Raw genomic sequence first — 18,775 nt, forward strand, 5'->3', positions numbered from 1 at the left:
AAATCCTAGAGAAATTGGGCTGGAAGGGACTTCCACGGCCAACCCCGCACATCCAGCCCGGCCCCTGCCTGGCAGGAACAGCCCTGCCCAAACTACCCCAGACAAACCTGTCATCCAACCTCTTAGTCAAAAGACTGTCTGCCCTGGCACAGCACCAGACATCACAGCCCAGCGTGGCCCAAGGGAAAGGCCAGGGGCCATAGCAGCCTGCTGCGGTAAAGGGTTTCACAGTTGGTAGGGGCTGGAAGGGACAGATCATCGGGTCCAGCCCCCCAAACTTGGGCAGGAAAGACCGCTGGGATCAGATGACCCCAGCAAGGTGGGCGGCAAGACGTCTTCTGAAGGGTGCCAGGGTGAGCGACTGCACCACCTCGGGGGGCAGGCTGCTCCAAACCCTTGGCACTCGGCTTGTAAAGAAGCTTTTCTGTATGTCTAGCCTGAAGTGGTCCTCAATCAGCTTGTATCCGTTATTTCTTGTCCTCCCCTGGGTGAGAGGTGTTAAGAGTGGCCTCATTTAGTGGAAAGGATGGAGAGTCATGAAAATGAAACATCTATGCTTAAATGCTTGCACTGGGTTTCAGCAGTGGGGATTACATGGTGTGGCTTATGAAGACCCTGAAAAAGAAATCAAGGAAGCAAAGAAGTTCTGGAGGCCAGGACTTGAGCATCTCTGTCCACATGGCTTTAACCCTGGTGATGCATAACTCCACCATCAGGGGCTGCAGGAAGACCTCAGGTGATGCTAACAAAGGACATTTTCTCTCGGTAGTTGAACCCTTGGCTAAATGAGATGACCTGGTGCAGAAACAGGTCATTCATCTCCCAACCGTCTGGAGATGTCCGGTTCAGTGCTGGGATCAGCCCTGATCTGCCAGGTTCTTGAGCGGCTGCATGTGGTCCTGAGTCAGGGGCAAGACCAGAAGCCAAAGGGAGAGCCCACGTGCTTGGGGCACGCTCCTATCATGTCCTCCCAGCCCGGAGAAAAGGACCTCTGATCCTGACAGGGATGGCCTGGAGAAAGGGCGGAGAAGAAAAAAGGAAGGAGGAATGGGGACAGGGATGGGGTGGAAGATAGAAGAGGGAAGGAAGGAGGAGACAGAGAAGAGGTCACGGGAGAGGGGACAAGCACGAAGACTGGGGGAGACAGGAGAGAGGAGAAAAAGGAAGAGAGAAAGGGAAGTGGGAAGGGAGGGGAAGGGGGATGGTGCAGGAGAGGAGGAGACCACAGAAGAGGTGGGCTGGGAGAACAGGGCCCAGGGATGCTGGGAAGCAGGGGTGGATCCAAACCAGAGGGGCATGCTCCTGCCTCCCCATTGGCTCTGCCCCCAATGGGAGACCCTACCATACCTCCTATGGGTCATGGGGCTCATGCGGGGACAAATAGGCCACGCATTGCAAGACGGGCATGCTGCCGGGAGCCGGAGGAGGAGCAGCATGCCATGAAGAGGGGAATCCTATTTACATACTTACACCCAGATTGGCTGCCTGGTGCTGGCCACTGATAGGTCTGCTGCTGAAGCTGTGGCTGATTGGCCAGTGCAAGTGATCCCCCAGTGATAAAACCTGGTCTCTCCCACATTGCCTTTGTCCCTGCAGCCCAGGCAGGAGTTGAATGGGGACAGAGCAGAAGCAAAGGCTTGGGAAGTGGCAGGACTGGCCAGGACGACTCTGGGGGCTTTTAATTTATCCAGAAAGGTCCCAGAGAAGCCAAACAAGTTCCTTCACTCTACACCAGTCTATTGGGGTGTTATCCATCAGGGACCAGGAGGGGGTGAAGGGCACAAACCCACAGTGAGGTGTGGCCAGAGCTTTGGAGGGTCTGGCACTGTGACTGGCTTGTTAGCAGGGCCAGGGCCTCAGGGAGGCTGAAGGTCCCTGAATTGGGGCCACTGCTGAGATATAGGAACCAAGGTCACTACAGTTCATGTGATGATGGCAAATGAACCCATTTAAGAAGAGGTTTCTAGAATGAGGGGTCTGGGCATAGAAGAGGGCTAGGGGTAGAGAGAACCATGAGAGGGAGAGGGGCCTGAGGCCTGATGGGTAAGAGGCCCAGAGTGCGGCCCAGTGAGGAACTGACTTGCAGCCCGGTGAGGGGCCAAGGGGTCAAGGCCCACTGAGTGGGGCCTGAGGCCTGAGTGAGCAAGAGGCTGAGTGCAGCCCAGTGAGGGCTGGAGGAGTAGTGGATTTGGATACTATCTGCGGGGCATGGGACACGGTGTAGGGATGGCTTGGAGCTGTGTGATTGGCCCAGTACACCAGAGCTGCAAATGGGGCAGCCTCCCGCATTACATTTATTTCACACCAAAGGCATGGCAGACAAGAGTGGGGAAGACTGCCCTAGAACAGGATTGGGCATTGATCTCTTTGGGTGCTGGGTACACCCCCTCTCACATATATTTTTTTAAAATATAACTTCAAAAGCATTCACATTTTGTTTGCTAGTGATTCGCGTTCAGGAAATACTCCTTACATAAGTTAAATACATATTTTATTAAAATAAATAAATATACACCTCATATTCAATATATTCTACAAATAAATATTAAACTCTAGCCATAAGGGCTTCATTAGGGATTTGTTACAAGTCAAGAGACAAACGCCTTCTTCCTAGGATCATTACAAAAACAGTTTCAGGAATCAAGCGGATCTTCTATACTCCAGAGAAAACCATACCTCAAATCATAGCAACTGTTGGTGGAGTATTTCCCACACCATCTTCCTACGGAAGTAAGACATCTGGTGCTAGAAAAGGTAGAAACAATTTCTATTAGACATGCAGTCATAGCAAAGAAGTAAAAAAACCACATAGGCAATCCCATAATGATAATTTATGCCAACCCTGCAGACCCAGAAACTGGCACAAGAAGCAAGGGAGAGTTCCCACTTTTCTATTGAAAATCATAGGGGTTAGGGCCACAAGCCAAGGGGCCAAAAGGCAGGGAACAGGTAAAAGGTAAAGAAACATCAACATTGTGGTAGCTTAGAGTCAGCACCTTAATTTCACCCTGACATCTCCATATGTGTCCCCAGATTAGCCTTTACTCCCTAGCGCGCTCAGATAGCCACGAACACCTTGTGCCTCCTGAGACTCGGGGGGCACAGTGACCGCCTGCAGGCAGCGATGGCGGTGGTGGCAGCAGGGGTGTGGCGGCAAGTGGGGACCGCCCACAGGCGGCCACGGTGATGCTGACAGCGAGAGTGGGCCAAGCGGGGACCACCGGCAGGCAGCTGCGGCAGTGTTGGCAGCAAGGAGCGGGGGATGGCAGGTACCGAGTGGCGGTGGCGACCACCTGCAGGCACCACTGGCAGCGTCAGTGTGGGGGGGGTGAGTGGCAACTGCTCGCAGATGTCACCGGCATCAGTGGCCAATTTCAGGGGGTGCAGGTGCACCCGTGTGTGCCCGCTACACATCCGCAGTTGCCCCCAAGCCAGTTAACCAAGCCAGTGAGATCTCCATACCCACTGTGCGCTCCCCCGTGTAGGATGGACCAGGTTCCACCTATAGGCTGCTCTCTCTCTTCCCCCAAACCTCCTCCTTCTTCTTCCCTTGCCTCCATAGCCCCTCCGGGTTTCTGGGAGTTGTTATCCAAATGAATAACCAGATCTGTAGCTTGCCCCCTGGTGCCTCCTGATCTTATACGCGTTACATTCACATTACGCATTTTTACGAAGACCCAGCATTCACCACTTTCCTTAAAGGCATATTTGATAATATTGGTTTTCTTCTCCACTAAACACAGAAAATTCAATGCCCAAGCAAATGCCAACATTAAACATGATAGTACCTGGGTCAGTGGCTGACAACTAACAAGCCTGAAACACCTGAAAGCTAGCCAGCGTTCACCCAGGAACCTGGACTGGATTGGTATACACACCCTTATGAAAATGGGGCACATGCTTCCAGTCCTTCAACTCAGTCCCCCATCTCAGAAGAGCTGGACAGGCTGACCTTGGCAAATGGGCATTCGGAAGATGCCAGGCGATGACATAAACAGCCCTGCAAAGGCTCACTTATCAGTACTACTTCAGCAAGGCCTGGTCTGCACCAGGTGGGTTTGGCGGCACAATCCTGGGAGAGTCACCAGAAGGAAGTGGGACTGCATGTAGCTGGAAGGCACAGCAGTAGGCCCAGGACCAGAGACCACCCATGCCCCATCCCACCCCAAATACTGTTGCCCCAAGGACTTTACAAACCACCAACTGGGCAAGAGGCAAGAGACCGAGTCACTTGCCCAAAGTGTTAGGTAATTTATGAGCTTCACTCACCTGTGTAAAAGTGACTGGCTTGTCCCTGGAGATATAGTCTGCATATTTACAGGTAAACACCCCGCAGTCGCTGCCATTCAGCTGCTGCGGAATCTCCTGGGATTAAGGGACGGGAGGTTACACACAGGTGCCTCCATCCCACTTCACACCTGCTTTCTGCCAGGAAGAGGTGCAGGATTGCATCTCCGCACTCCGCTCCCAGCATATCCATGGGCCTGTCCCAGCACACCAAGTTTAAACCTCACTCCCAAAACACCCATGAAATCAGACCAATTCTTCATGCTCCTGCGGCTCATATATCACATTCAAAGGAAGTCAATTCCTGCTTTGAATGCTGCCCAGCACAACAGGGTCCTGGTCCCACTTGGGACCTTTCAACTCCAACAGAGACAACTTAGGGTGGAGGCATCCATTTAATTCTGCCCCTCCCCTCATCACTTGCTGGAGGTCAAGCTACTGAAGGACCAGCTTTGGCACTGGATTTCAATGGGATGTGCGTATGTAGCTCTACAGCTTCAGAATTTCCTCACCACACGTTCTCAGCAGCGGCTTTGTGTGACAAAGGGTCTGATCTGCCCCCCTCTGCCCGTCTTCCTGCTGCACAGAGGAAGGCAGTTACAGCTCTGGGGCTGCGAACAAATACCACCTCTGTCACACCAGCAAAATGTTTGTGCCTGCCCAAAATGGGAGTGAACAGATGTCTGTGCCCCTTAAGATGCCCGCAGGGCCCAAAAATGTGAGGAGAACGATTCCTATAAAAAGTTTGTGTCATTTTACTGCCAGGAAGGTCTGTTGGGTCATGGTATGATCCCCGCAGCCCAGAGCTTCCTGTCCTCTACAGTGGCCCCTTCGGGATGCTGGGGCACATGTTTCTGACTGCAGAGAAAACAAACCCCATGGAGCTCCCTGCTCTGAGCCCACAGACATAAGCCCCGAGTCTAGATCAGGCATCCAGAGGCGCTGACTTGCAGGATTGTGTCCCTGGACCCCAGAGGCAGCAGGGGCCCAATCCTGTGTGACATATCCAAGCACAGCTAATTTCACTGCTAATCCCGCGATGAAAACAAGCTCTGTTAGGAACCTGGAAGGAGGGGATGGACTGTTGAAAGGGATCTGTTGGGGGGTTTACTGTGCCCACGAATCTGCAACGCAATCCTATGACGTTCAACAGATGCAGCATTACGCTCTGCTTTGCGTGCACAACAAGTCTGACAAGGAGAACCCGGCCTTGCTGCTTAGTTCAAGCTTGAGTGGGACTCACAGCTAACTTTTCCTGACCACCATTTAACGCCACTTGGTGAGAACCTTTTTCAAGCCACGTAATTTGAGAAGCACGGTTCGAATTCATCAAGCCCCGAGTGCTGCTGCCATACTTCCCCCTTCCCCACTGCAAATACCATTTCATACCAAAAAAGCACCTTTCCAACAAGCCATGGCTAAAAGCTGCCTACAACACACAGCTGTCTTGGGGGGAAAAGCCTGCCTAAACCCTTCAAACAATTACACTTCCAAGACATTTGTTGGCAAACAATGTTGACGTACATGTGATTTCATGCAGTAGAGGGTCCACTCTGAAGGAGAGATCTCTATATTCCTCTTGGTCTTGCTCTCTTCCAGCAGGTATTGGCTGTGCAAAAGTGACAAAGTGTCAGGCATCTTCATATTGTAGCCAGCAGTCTGTAAAGTTATTGGATTAACCATCTCTACACCGATGACTAAGAGGTGCTAAGAAGAAAGGCTACAGAATGTGATATCACGTCAAAGGCAAAACTTCCTGTTCCTAAAACTATACCTATCACGCCTGAGATTTTAGGTCACAAGTTCGTATGACCTCAACATCATCTACAAGACTTCTGCATTGAACTAGATTGCTGATCGAAACCACCAAGCAGGGTTTCCAACAGCTTGTACATGTAGGGACAGTCCAGAAAAAAAGGTAAAATCACCTGTCCATAAAGTCCATCAAAATGAAGCAACCATGAGCTTGAATGGAGTTTCAGTGATAGAAGGAAGCTGTCTGCAAAGTGTTGATGGACAGACAAAGCAAGGCTGTGGTCTGAGCAGGGGCACAGCACACTTCAGGGAGCTCTGTTAGGGCTTCTTGACCTATTAGAGCCTCCCTAGCTGTCTATACCCCCCAGCCATGTGCTGCCACTGCTGCATACTGTCACCTACCTATACCACTGCCTGACAGACAGCCAGGGTCACATAACTTCAGGTTGCACAGGGAGGGGGTGGTGCAGACAGGGCAGTGCTGTGGGGCTGATATGAGGAGAGGTATTGCATAAGGGCCCATGCCAGGATGAGGGGAGCAGGGCTGGCAGGGGTAAAGCCGGGGGGCAGGTTTGGAGGAGGAAGCAGCATGGGGGTGAGGGGGGGAATCAGATTGTCCGAGTAGTAGAGGGTCCCTTGGGTGGGAGAAGCATGGTTTAAAACTATTGGTGCTATCAAGTGTGGTTGCCAACATAAAATTTCTTTTTTTTTTTCACTGCCAATCTGCAAATAATTTACTAACCAACAAACTATTTTTATTACTACACTTAGTGCTAAACACCTAAATTTGAACCTGGCCTATCTCGCTGTTGGCGGAAGGGTTGGATTTACACAATGTAAAATATGTCAGTAAAAATATAGGTCAATACAAATTTTGGTTGTGAGTGAAAAAAAAAAACTCCTGGGTTGGTAACTGCGCCAGCTAGAAAGATTATAACAGGGCGCCTTCCTTATGAAGCTGTTGTAAATCCATTCCTCAGAAGTCACTTGGCAGCTTGGGAAGTAGGAATAGAGTAGGCATTTTTTTAATACGCTATAACAGGTGATGATCCCAGGTGCAGAGGGAGAATGAGTGGCAGACAAAGCACAGCCTTCACTTCACATACACAAATTGCTGTAGCAGGTCCACGGCCATGGGATGGCCGGGCGGCCCATGCCCAGTTCAGGCTCAGCTGCAGCTCTTCCCTTGAATCTCTCCTGCCACGGCTTGCTCTTAATGAAGATTATAAAAGGGAGGCTGCTTGTGGGCCCTGTGTGAGCCTGAGCCCAAATCGATCCCCGCTGGGCCTCTCCTGGGATACCAATTCCAACCTTTTCCAGTGGCAGCAAGACACTGCTTGGCTAGAGTCCACTAGTGCTACTGAGCACACCTCTTCACCATACTCTGTCCTTACTTCCATACAGCTCATGGTATCACAGTATCACTTTGAGCTTTATACTGTAGTCCTACCCGGTCTGGAGACAGACTGATGTGACAGCACACATCAGTCTGTGGCCAACTCCAAAACCACAGCACAGATTGAGCATGCTGTGAAACTGGTTGTTCACATGAAGTGCATGTTCTCTGACATCTCTTCTCTTGCTTCTTTTACACCATTAAGGCCAAGTGGCAGACCATGACTTCCAACCCCCCGTGACACCAAGAAAACACTGGGACCAGCAAACTGACTGGCACACCAGTCTGAACTACAGCCCCAGGGGTTTCATCGTGGCCAAGAGCTCGCAAGCTAATCTTAGCACTGATGTGGACACAGAGGTCCCCCTGCGGAAGCACAGGCACTTTCAGTCCTTCCGCAGAATATCAATTTCCAGGGCACTCAGTTGTGCCACAAGGCATCTGTGCGGTCCCAGAATTTCACTTGCATTCTTAGCATGTGGGTACATTGGCAAGAAAGCAGAGTATAAGTTTCTAGAGGCTTAGGAGGGAAAAGGAGGGAGAAGCACGCTAACATCAATTGTTTATCATCTGTTGAGAGTGAACAGATTGGGAATAGAGATTCCTGTCATCCAAGTCTTGTGCTAATAAAAATTCCCATTCCAGCTAGGAATTCCGGGAAGTCTTTTTCCAAGGAGAAGAGTGTACGCAATCCATTCAGGAAGCACTTACTCACCACAAAGATTTACATATCTGGTGGCCATCTTGACCCAGGGAGTCAAAATATTTAATGGTCTTTCTTCTGACATCTATCACCTGTTATGGAAAGACAGGAATTAGCCATATCAGCCTGAAAATGAAAGCCTTTTTGTTTTAGCTTCTTTTCTCGGCCAGTCCAAAGAAAGGGCCAAGTTCACTCACCGCTAATCCCCAGTGCACCTGGAGGTGAATTGGCACCAAAATTAGGTCCTTACTGAAGATATCCACCTTTTTTGTCCACCTTCTTACTCCTTGATAACCTCCAGAAGTTAGTTGGGGGTAGAAAAAAGTACTGAAAGCATGAAGTGCTGGAAACCCCTTCTTCTTATTTCTCTCCACCAGAAGATTCATGTAGAAATTGATGACCTGCACACGAGGGAACGTATTTCATAGAATCAAAGCAAATTAGTGCTGGAAGGGACCTCAGGAGGTCACATCTAGTCCAACCCTCCGCTCAAAGTGCACCAACCCCAACTACATCATCCCAGCCAAGGCTTTGTCTAGCCGGGTCTTAAAAACCTCCAAGGATGGAGAGTCCACCACCACTCTGGGTGACCTGCTCCAGTGCTTTACTACCTAATTTGAAGGGAACGGTGGTGTGGGGGGGAAGGAAGAAAAAGGAAGTCATATTGGGTTGCCTCTCTGCTCAAATTCACACCTTTCTTCTGGATCAAGGCAGGTGTCCAAGTATAGCCTTGTAAAGAAGTTTGTGGCATACTATTTATGTCATGCACAAGAAAGCTAATCCTCATTTAATGCATTTTACCTCATCATTGAGCCAGTGATGGTTCCTTAGTGTCTGCATGTCCCGACGAGTGATCTTTAAATTAAAGGCACTGCTCAGGATCTCATCCTCATGGCCATGGCCAAGCGCCTTCATTATCTTTCTCTCCATGACCTGAAAAAAACGACTCTATGAAGTAGCAAGGCCAAACAGAGCAGGTCAGTTTGTGCACCACACTAAACTGGGAAACACGTGTGCAAGATCTGCCTGATCACAGGACAGTTCTGGAGACAGGAGTCACTAGCTAGTGCTGTTTTTAAGAGCAGATGGTCATTGGCTGTGGCAGCATTTTCTGCTAATACGTGTATTCATCTGGTCCTTAGCCACAAGACAATATTCTGTATTTCACAGTTACTAAGTGGAACGGCTGCCTTTGGACTGCTTTAAACATTGCCGCAGTCGCTTGGAATAGCCAGCACTCTCCAGCCTTGAGCCCAGATATGGTTGCTTCAGTTCAGAAGTTTGCTCTTGAAGACTGGGGATTGCAAGAGTGCAAGAGGTTTCACAGAAGACAATGGCATAAAAACTAAAACCAGCCCTCAATGCATTTGGGACTATCCTGTTTCCAGTCACACACACAAAATCCCTGAATGAGCCAGAAATATTATGCAGCATGTGGAGGAATCAACCCCTCTGCCTGCCTGTGCCCCTCTGGTCACAAACTCTGGATGCACCTGGTCTCTGTGGTAACGGGGCTGGGGACTTCCTTGCCGGAGGGGGAACCTGCTCCTCTTGGTCTCAAGTGTCCCCACCACTGCAGGTCATGTGACTAGTTCTCTCACCTGTCTGTCAACCTGGCTGCCCCAGGTTACCCTTGGGCACTGACCTCATGGCATGGGGCAGGGGCTCCAAAGATGTCAGTCTCTGAGTTGAGCTATGATGCTTTTTAAATGGTCTGGTTAACACCCAATACACCTGGCCTTCCCTGGGCCCCCAAAGGTGATCTCCATAGGGCTATATCAGCTAAGACTGCCCAGGGGGTGGGGAGGGGAGTAGCCACGATGAAGACACAGACAGCAGCTGAAGTTGGTTCCAGATCCTAGCCGCCCTGACCGTGAAGTCGCGCCTCCTGATGTCTAGTCTGAATCTCCCCTCTGCCAGCTTGTGACCGTTATTCCTGGTCACTCCTGGCGGTGCTTGGGGGAACAGGGACTCCCCCAGTACCTGCTGGTCCCCTCTGACTAGTTTGTAACTGGCCACTAGATCCCCCCTCAGCCTTCTCTTGTGGAGGCTAAACAGGTTCAGGTCCCGTTGCCTCTCCTCGTAGGGCCTGCCCTGCTGCCCCATGACCGTGTGAGTGGCCTCCTCTGGACCCTCTCCATGCTGTCCACATCCCTCCCGAAGTGCGGCGCCCAGAACTGGACGCAGTACTCCTGCCGCGGCCTGACCAGTGCCGCATAGAGGGGGAGGATCACCTCCTTGGACCTGCTCAAGATGCACCTGTGGATGCACAACAAGGTATGGTTGGCCTTCCTGACCGCCTCCCCACACTGCCGGCCCATGTTCATCTTGGAGCCTTTCTAGATACATAGCTTGCAGTAACACAGATGCATGATCAAAGCTACCCAGCCTTGCTATTTGCTCTAAGGTTATTCTGTAATACTTCTCTATCCTGCCCCCTTGCCCAAGCCTTCCCACTGTAACCAATAAAGGTCTTCACTGTACTGAAGGTGGTGGAGTTGTTGGGAAAGGCATGCCTTTGTACCCCCTTGGTCCAGCTAACTAAGGGAGGCTACTTTTTGTGCTTCAGGCTAGAGGAATCACCCCAAGCTTTTGCAGTGGGTCAAACATACTCAAGGACTACAAGGCCTGTGTACCCCATGGAGGCACAGGGTCCAGAAACAGTCCAGACCTCTGGGTGGTGGCAGTGATACCCCCAGGCTTGCAGATGAGCTCCAGGAAGGGGGTCAGCCAGACATGTGGAGACCCCAGGGAGGCACTTGGAGTGTGGCAGGTAGATGGGTGCAATGAGGTGGGTGGCTCAGCACAGAAGCATCCCCTACTGGCCCACCACCCAGCATACACAAGCATGAGCAGATGCAACAGAGCACAGCTAAGGGAGCAGAGAGAAAACCATTCCCCCTAACACAGTAATGCGGCTGTCAGGTACTGGGGCGGACATAAATTTGTAAGAGTCTGAAATCTCGTGAGCTTCAAAGAGACTTCAGGTTTTGTGCAGGGATTTTCAGGGAGAGGGGCCCGACAACGGAAGGATCTAGAGAAAAAGAGAGGGTGGCCTGTTAGTGTCAAGCAGACCCCCTCCCCCCCCCAAACAATATGTAGTTTGAATTTGGTCACATGCCAGAATCCAAAGCCAACATGGATGCAAAGAGGTGAAAAAACAACACATAGTTTATGCTGCCAAAACACAAACTTTGATCTGTGAAATTATTCTTTGTCCAAGTTGGAGTGGAGAAGATATGAGAAATACCCTGTTCTGTTCTAGTGGTGAGGACCTCCTCTGTGGACCTGGAGCATTAGGCAGTCCAAAAGTGATGAGAATAAGCAGTTCCTTATTTTGTCACCCTCTCTGAAGGCCAGATGGCAATGGGTTGATAAAACGTGGCTTAATAAAATAACAGGGCAGAAGGCTGAGTCCCAGAGACAGAAGCAGTCCAATTCTACCCTCAAGGGGCATCCCACTGGACACGCCTACATTAGCATTAAGTCTGTAGTGAATGAAGCAAAACTTAGATCCTGATTTCAACTGCCCTGAGATTACTCTGGAGTAACCTTCCAGTATATGAACTAAGTATCTACTTTAAAATCTATCCCTGTGTCACCCAGGTCAGGGACTGCCCGTTTAAATATACAACTACCACCAGGTCCTGTAGATCTGAACACTTAATCACACTTGCAGATGGCCAGACTTCAGAAAAACACAAAAATAACCATGAAAGACTGAGAAACTCCATTTCCTTTACAATTTTGTGGTTCAAAGACACAAAGCAAAAGGTCACAGTACCTCTGAGAGTTGAGGAAGTTGTTCTCCCTTCATTTCCAAGCCTAAGCATTTCTCTTCTTCTACCTCAAGTGCAGAGGGCCTGGTGGATGAGGCAGGGGCCAGGCCTGACCCAACTGACACCTCCGCCAAAACATCAATCTCAGGATTTCTCTGTTAAAGAGAAGGAACCTTAATAGCACAGCACATATTTTGTTAGGGAACATCATTGCCTGTCTTGTTTTCTGCAACTGCACTCAATTACATTCAATGCTCCATGTATTACAGGTTGACAAAGCAGCTTCTGAGGACAAGAAAACACAGAGTGGGCTGGAAAACAGAACGCAAAGTGAACTGGAGCAGCACACTGAGAAGCCCCATGTCTAAAGGGTCTTTCTATTCGGGTATTTCCCATTCAAATGACCACATTCCTACACAGGCTGCATACCACAAATATAACCATCAGTGACATACTCAGGTGAAGAAGGGCACAATTTATGGTTGAAAAAAACCATTGAACTCTGAGATACAAGTTTACCCGAAGAGAAGACATGCAGGGATTTCAAGCTTACCCCTCTGTCTGTCTGTCCGACTGTCATGCCAGGTTTTGGAGAGGTTCTGCATGGGAGAGAGAAATGGGGCATGTTTCAAACCACACACACTGATTTTTGACAAAACAGCTTTGCAGTCAGAGGTTTATGGGGGGCTGGGAGCTGCTTCTATGGGGGTGAACTCAGCTATGGCCTTGATAAACGGCAAGACAACAAGAAATAAATATTGAGTATCTTACAGCGCCTAAAACTTGCAGGTTCAGCTAATGAGGAGACTGTCAACGGGACAGTAAATGCTGCAGGTAGAGCAGAAACCAAAGGTTTAAAAATGTCCTTCCCTCCATTGCTAGCAACTGTGCACATGGGAGAAACAGAAAAGCGATATTCCTTTCCCACAGCTAAAGAGCCCTGGCTGCCATGAGAACTGAAAAGACAGGGTCTCTTCTACACCACTGACATCTGTAACTACCTCTAGTCTGAGGCCAAAACATCCAACATTTGGTGCCTCTGAAGAAAGAGAAGACAACACACTTGTCAGTACAAAAGCCTAACCAAGCATATTCCTAGGACAAGGAGCCTGACAGGGCAGCCAGTCCTTCCTGCTCATTGCGATGCATGAAGGAGAGGAGAATAATACACATGGAGCAAAACCTCTAGCTCTAGTGTTCAGGTTGCAGTGAGTTTTGCTACCTTGTACTGTTTCCCGCTTGCTGCAACAGAAATAATAAAGCACACCAGCTACTCCCTTTTTCAAGTTGCTCCAAGGGCACACGTCCACTCCCTCAGGAGGATGCTCTACAGCACCATGATTTCTGTCTTCTCCTAGGCAGGTGCTGGGAGCCAGGCACACACAGACAAACACAAGAGATCTCCTACCTGCTTGCACCCTTTCCTCCAGATTTGAGTGGGGTCTCAGTTGCAGGACTTCTGCTACCTGCATGGAAGGATGAGAAACACAAATTGGAAACAAATCAACTTTCAGATTGGTGCCGGTGCAGGAAAGGCTCATTCACAGGGTCTACCATGAATAAGGCCCAACGGCAGTTGCGGTGGATGCCCATCGCTCGCACAGGAAATGGTTGCTGCTCTGGCCAAATGTTGCACCAGGGCGGTTTTATGACGGGTCTTGCTCCCCAGCAAATTTAGATGTTCTCCCCGTAGGGTAATGCTGGTGAAGTCTATGGTGCTTCATTGTGATCCAAAGGACCTTCCAGTTGAGGCTTTTAACCAGTTTCACATACTCTGCACAATCTCACAACTACCCCTGGCAGGAGGGGAACAAAGGTCACCCACTGCAGCTCTCTTAAACAGCCAAACTAGGGGGCATGACGGGAGGGGACTGCAGTAGATGCAGCTGGACAGCTGGAGAGGAAATCTAGATTGTTTCAAAAATGCATTTTTCTTTGGCTCATTCTCCCATGAGAAAAGTGCCTTAAGTTAGGCACTGGGTTCTCAGCTTGCTAGAGTACTCACCAGCCCTTAGTGGCACAAATGGAAACAATCCTACTCCATGATGATGTTCTTCTCTACAGTCACCAGCGCTTAACGGTTCCTCGGAGCAGGCTTGAGGACTTCTGCACAGCAAGATTCAGGCAGAGGAGAAAAGGCTGTCAAAACTTCCTTTGGAAGAACCCCTACATGTGCTAAAGTAACCAGCGTGTGCAAATTGTCTAAGCAGGCTGGAGCCCCTTCTCATACAGCCCTGGCGTGTGGGACGTTTAGCATGAACAAGCAATACAAGTTGCAGAAAGGGATGTTTAGGTTGGATATTAGGAAAAACTCTCTCACTAGGAGGGTGGTGAAGCACTGGAACAGATTATTTAGAGAGGTGGTGGGATCTCCATCTCTGGAGGTGTTTAAGGCCTGGCTCGACCAAGCCCTGCCTGGAATGATCTAGTCAGGGATGATCCTGCTTTGAGCAAAGGGTTGGACTGGATGTGAGCTCCTGCAGTCCCTTCCCACCCTAATTCTCTATGATTCTAAGATGGCCAGCCAGGATTAGGTTACTGATCCATTAATGGAAATACCCCAACTCCAACAACCATTTCACCCAGGCAAGAAAAAGGATTATGGAAGCTAACCCAGCTGGTGAACTCCTTCATCTGGATGAAACCCAAATCTAGGCTTTGACCTCTTGTTTTACTGCTCCCACGTGTGGTTTGTAGAAGTGAATCAAAGAGGAAGAGCTTCCCCAATGGAGACACAGCAGAGAAGCAGGAAAAAAACAAGAGGAGAAAGACTCCCATGGCTCATCCTCTGTACCCTTTGTCTGATAACTTGAGCCTCTTTAAGGGCCCTGGATATGACAACTGCATGAACCGTAACTGGTTCAGATGCAGGCTCCATGTTTAAATCTCTTGACAACATGCAGCTGATGGGATTCTGAATAAAATGGACCAGTTCTTTCATGGACCATTTACAGGAGCACCCAGGTCCCCAGTCAAAAGATCACTTTCCTTGGCCTCTCCCAAAAGAGACATCTGACACATTCCAGCCCTATGAATAGTAATAGTAGTGATCAGTAATTACTTGCAGTGGTTTCCAGCTCTGGCAGTGGACTGGTTTCTAGCATGCTTACGCTTCAGAAATATTGGTGGGAGCTTGTACTTCTCTTTCTCCTCTCTTGGAAAACCCTACGGGAAGGGGAAAAAAAAGCCCTGTTAAAGCCGTGATGAAAGAGGCCAAGTGGGCTGAGGTCTAGTCTGCAGCTCTGCAGGGGACCACTTTGTGGGACTCAACAACGCACGTGTTGATGTGAATTGGTGCCATCCATAGTAATCACATCTAGATGCCCTTTCCCCACAGATGTGATGGCAGTCTTCACCTGGCAGCAGGCCTCAGAGATAGCTCCCTGACTGCTGCCCAGGAACATAATATTTAATTTGACTGGGGGAGTGCTAGCCCCCAGGCTGATACTCTAATTTTGTAATGGTTTTGTTGTGAGCATGGCTGAGTGGCCATGAGGAAAAAGTGAGGCTTTGAGGCAGCTGGGGAGAGAGAAAGGGTAGTAGCCATGGGACAGAGTGAAGAACAGAGATTGGGGAAGGGCAGAGAAAACTGCAGAGGCACCATGAAGGTGCTTTGCCTGGAGATCAGCAGTCTGCTGTGCTGTTTTACAGGTCAGCGGTCTGAGCTCTCCTGGTCCAAGGACAAACACCCTGCTTCCTCGGAGCTGTCCACAAAGAAGGGGCTCTCCAAAGCGGTGGGCTGCGGGGAGGGAGGTGATGGATTGCTGGAGAAACCAGGGCCAGAGATGAGGCCGGGTGTCAAAGCCAGAGACTTGGCCCTGGAGAAGCGACACCATGGCTAGGTCAGCGAGGTCCTTCCAGAAAGGAACACCAAAGAAGGCTTCCACTTTGGAAACCCCAAGGCAGAGCTTCACCTTAAAAGAGGTGTAACCAAGGACAAAAGCTACTGCCAGGAACTGTACAGTACATCTAATGCCCACTACAGATGCTGCTACAAAAGTGGACAACATGTTTTTGCTCTATTTGAAGCAAAATTTCCATATAACTAAGGATCCCTTTCAGCCACGGCAGCGTTCTGGGAACCGCTGTTGAAAACTGCTGGTCTGCTATAACCTTAAAAACCTTTTCACGGGTCCTCCTTTATGATCGACCTGTTCAGAAAGGCAAAGGAGAAGGACATGCTAGTTCTGTGCACTGAGAAGGGAGCTCTACATCAGTGCTTCTCAAAGTAGTGGTCCACAGACCGGTGCCGGTCCACGGGTCACCGGTCGCCAGTCTGCAGCGAGTTGCCAGGAAAGAAAGAAATATATTTTCAGAAGCATAACACTGATATGTCATAGTGCCACAATTCATATGTTCCAACACTCTGGGTGACGTCACGTCGTGCGAGGTGAGGAAAGGGAAAGAAACAGCCCGTCGCGCATTTGTGTAGCGCTGTTACACACAGTTGCTGCCACCAGCTGAACCAGGCACCGGTCCCTGGCCCACTGGAAAAAAAATTGCTGGTCTTCCACATTAGATAGTTTGAGAAGCACTGCTCTACTTCCCTTTCAGCACTTGGGAATCTCTCTGCTTCCACCTCAAGTATAGTGGGCCTGCCAGACGAAGCAGAGGCCAGCCCTGACCCAAATGACACCTGCTCCGAAACATCCATCTCAGCTCTTCTTTGTTAAAGAAAGCAACCTTAGTAGCACACTGTTCGCTACGGAGCATCATTATCTGTCGTGTTTTCTGCAATGACACTATATGCTCCATGCATGAAAAGTTTATAGATCAGCTGCTGATCAGAATACAGCACAGAGTGATTTGACTGGGGTCCGGAGTCACGAGGGCCACGCTCTTCCAGTATTTCCCATTCAAATGGCCACATTCCTACACAGGCCATCCACCACAGGTATAAGCAAGGCAGCTGTCAACAATGATGCCCTCAGGTGAGGAAGGGCACAAGTTATGGTTGCAAGCACCATTAAACTCCAAGAGACAAATATGACCTAAGTGGAGACACACGGGGATCCCACACTTACCTCTCTGTTCGTCTGTCCAAACGTCATGCCAGGTCCTGCAGCGCTTCTGAGTGGACTCCATTCCCTAGGATAAAGAAACAGGTCATGTTTCAAACCAGAGACACTGACTTCTGACTAATCAGCTTTCGGGTGTCCACCCCCTCAGGATTATACTCAACACCATTAAGATTTCTGCCTTCTCCTAGACAGGTGCTGAAAGCCTGGCACGCAAGGACAAACACAAAAGAGATTTCCTACCTTCTTGCACGCTTTCCTCCAGACCCGACCTCAGCTTCAGGACCTCTGATACCTGCATGGAAAGACCAGAAACAAATTTAAAACAGAGTCATCTTCCAAATGGTGGGAACATCTCATTTGCAGATTTGACCATGAGCAACCTCTGACTCTCAGCCCATTGCTGATTCAGGAGGCAGATGCTGCTCTGACCAAATGTTGCTGCCGGGTGATTTTATGACAGCTTTTGCTTTAGGGCAAGTTTAGACGTCTCACCATAGAATAAAGCTAGTGAATTCAGCCTGTGCACCACTGTGCTCTGAAGGACCTTCCCATAAAGGCTCTTGGCCATTTTCATAGACTGTCCACCGCTTCATCACTATGTCAGGCAGGCAGAGAGTAAGGGCACCCAATGCAACCAGTGTACACAACAGACCTAGGACACTCTACTGGGAGAGGACTGGATCAGCTGCAGCTGCACAGCTGGGGATGGAAGACTAACCTGGTGTTTCCCAACCTTTTCCTCAGCACGAGCCCATTTAAACACTGGAAATTTTGTACAAACCCAAAATGATGCAGACCAGATCAATATGCACCCCACCCCATGGGCGACACAGCTGAAGCAGAGTCCGTGGTAGGAGGAGAATGCAGACTGTCCACGGGGCTGCCCAGCCTGCTGCCCTGCCGCCGGGGGCCTGCACAGCCCAGCAGGCAGGAGGCAGCAGGGTAGGGAGCGCCAAGCTTGCAGCAGGCAGCCTGCATACATCCCAGCCCTGAATACAAATCTGGGGGCATATGCCACCCCATGCCTGCCTCCCCAGTAGTGCACGCAGGGGTGAGGAGCGAGCCCCCCTGCCACTCCCTGGACGAGCTGCCCATGGCTCCACCCTGCTCCCCCAGCCAGACCCCACATTCCCACCCTGGCCCCCATGCACTGGCTTGGCTAGGCAGCACCCCCAGCCCTGCCTCATTCCCTTTCTCCCTCCGTCACCATGGGGGCCTCAATCTGCCCTCCCCCACTGACTTACCTGGAGGGAGCTGCAGGAGCTTCTCTCCACACTGCCTGGCTGCTAAGTGCATGTGTGCACATGCACATGAACATGGGCCCCCCGCCCGCCTGATCGCCCTCCTACCGGCTCCCCCCAGCCTGCAAGGGGGAACACCATTTCCCACTTTTTTTCTGTGATTCTTGTCATAAGCAGTCGACACTGTTGTGTTTTTGCAACCCCATTTTCTCACTGCAACCCCAAGGTTGGGAACCGTGGAAGTAGCCTGCTTTCAAAACATTTTCAGTGGCTCATTCTCCCACACAAAAGGTGCTTTAAGTTAGACACCAAAGTGTTCAATTTTCTAGAGAGGTAGCTACGTAGGAAACAACTTTAGCCAGGCCTAAACTTCACAGGTGCTACTCTAGAGCGTTCACTATGGGTAGGTTTTAATGATATTTTTACCCCAGCAAAGACCTTAGGTACTGAGCAACTGTACAAGACAGTTTCTTATTCAGGTAACTGATGCAAAGTGGAATGAGAAGGTGGACTGTATAGCAAATCCAGCAAACCTTTTCCAGCTCAGACTAGGGGCACAGACAAAAAAAGCTGCAGTGAGGCAACAGGCAGAC

The 18,775-nt window shown here is 50.0% G+C and overlaps 1 protein-coding gene across 1 annotated transcript in view; it reads right to left on the reverse strand.

Annotated features, from left to right (window-relative positions):
* Positions 1-2,579: 2,579 nt before the first annotated feature.
* Positions 2,580-18,775, reverse strand: part of LOC149860628 (uncharacterized) — a 51,365-nt gene continuing 35,169 nt past the window's right edge. Inside the window, exons 19-31 of the mRNA XM_090051553.1 lie at positions 17,182-17,233; positions 16,945-17,008; positions 14,982-15,085; positions 13,926-14,026; positions 13,329-13,386; positions 12,474-12,519; positions 11,926-12,075; positions 8,943-9,074; positions 8,339-8,542; positions 8,154-8,233; positions 5,812-5,896; positions 4,270-4,365; positions 2,580-2,745 (exon numbers count right to left, since the gene is read on the reverse strand). Coding sequence (XP_089907679.1) covers positions 2,683-2,745; positions 4,270-4,365; positions 5,812-5,896; positions 8,154-8,233; positions 8,339-8,542; positions 8,943-9,074; positions 11,926-12,075; positions 12,474-12,519; positions 13,329-13,386; positions 13,926-14,026; positions 14,982-15,085; positions 16,945-17,008; positions 17,182-17,233 — 1,235 coding nt within the window. The 3' untranslated portion in view covers positions 2,580-2,682. The remainder of the gene's footprint in view (positions 2,746-4,269; positions 4,366-5,811; positions 5,897-8,153; positions 8,234-8,338; positions 8,543-8,942; positions 9,075-11,925; positions 12,076-12,473; positions 12,520-13,328; positions 13,387-13,925; positions 14,027-14,981; positions 15,086-16,944; positions 17,009-17,181; positions 17,234-18,775) is intronic.

This window comes from Crocodylus siamensis, chromosome 6, assembly GCF_052110815.1.
Source record: "Crocodylus siamensis isolate JL-2025a chromosome 6, ASM5211081v1, whole genome shotgun sequence".
NCBI lineage: Eukaryota > Metazoa > Chordata > Crocodylia > Crocodylidae > Crocodylus > Crocodylus siamensis.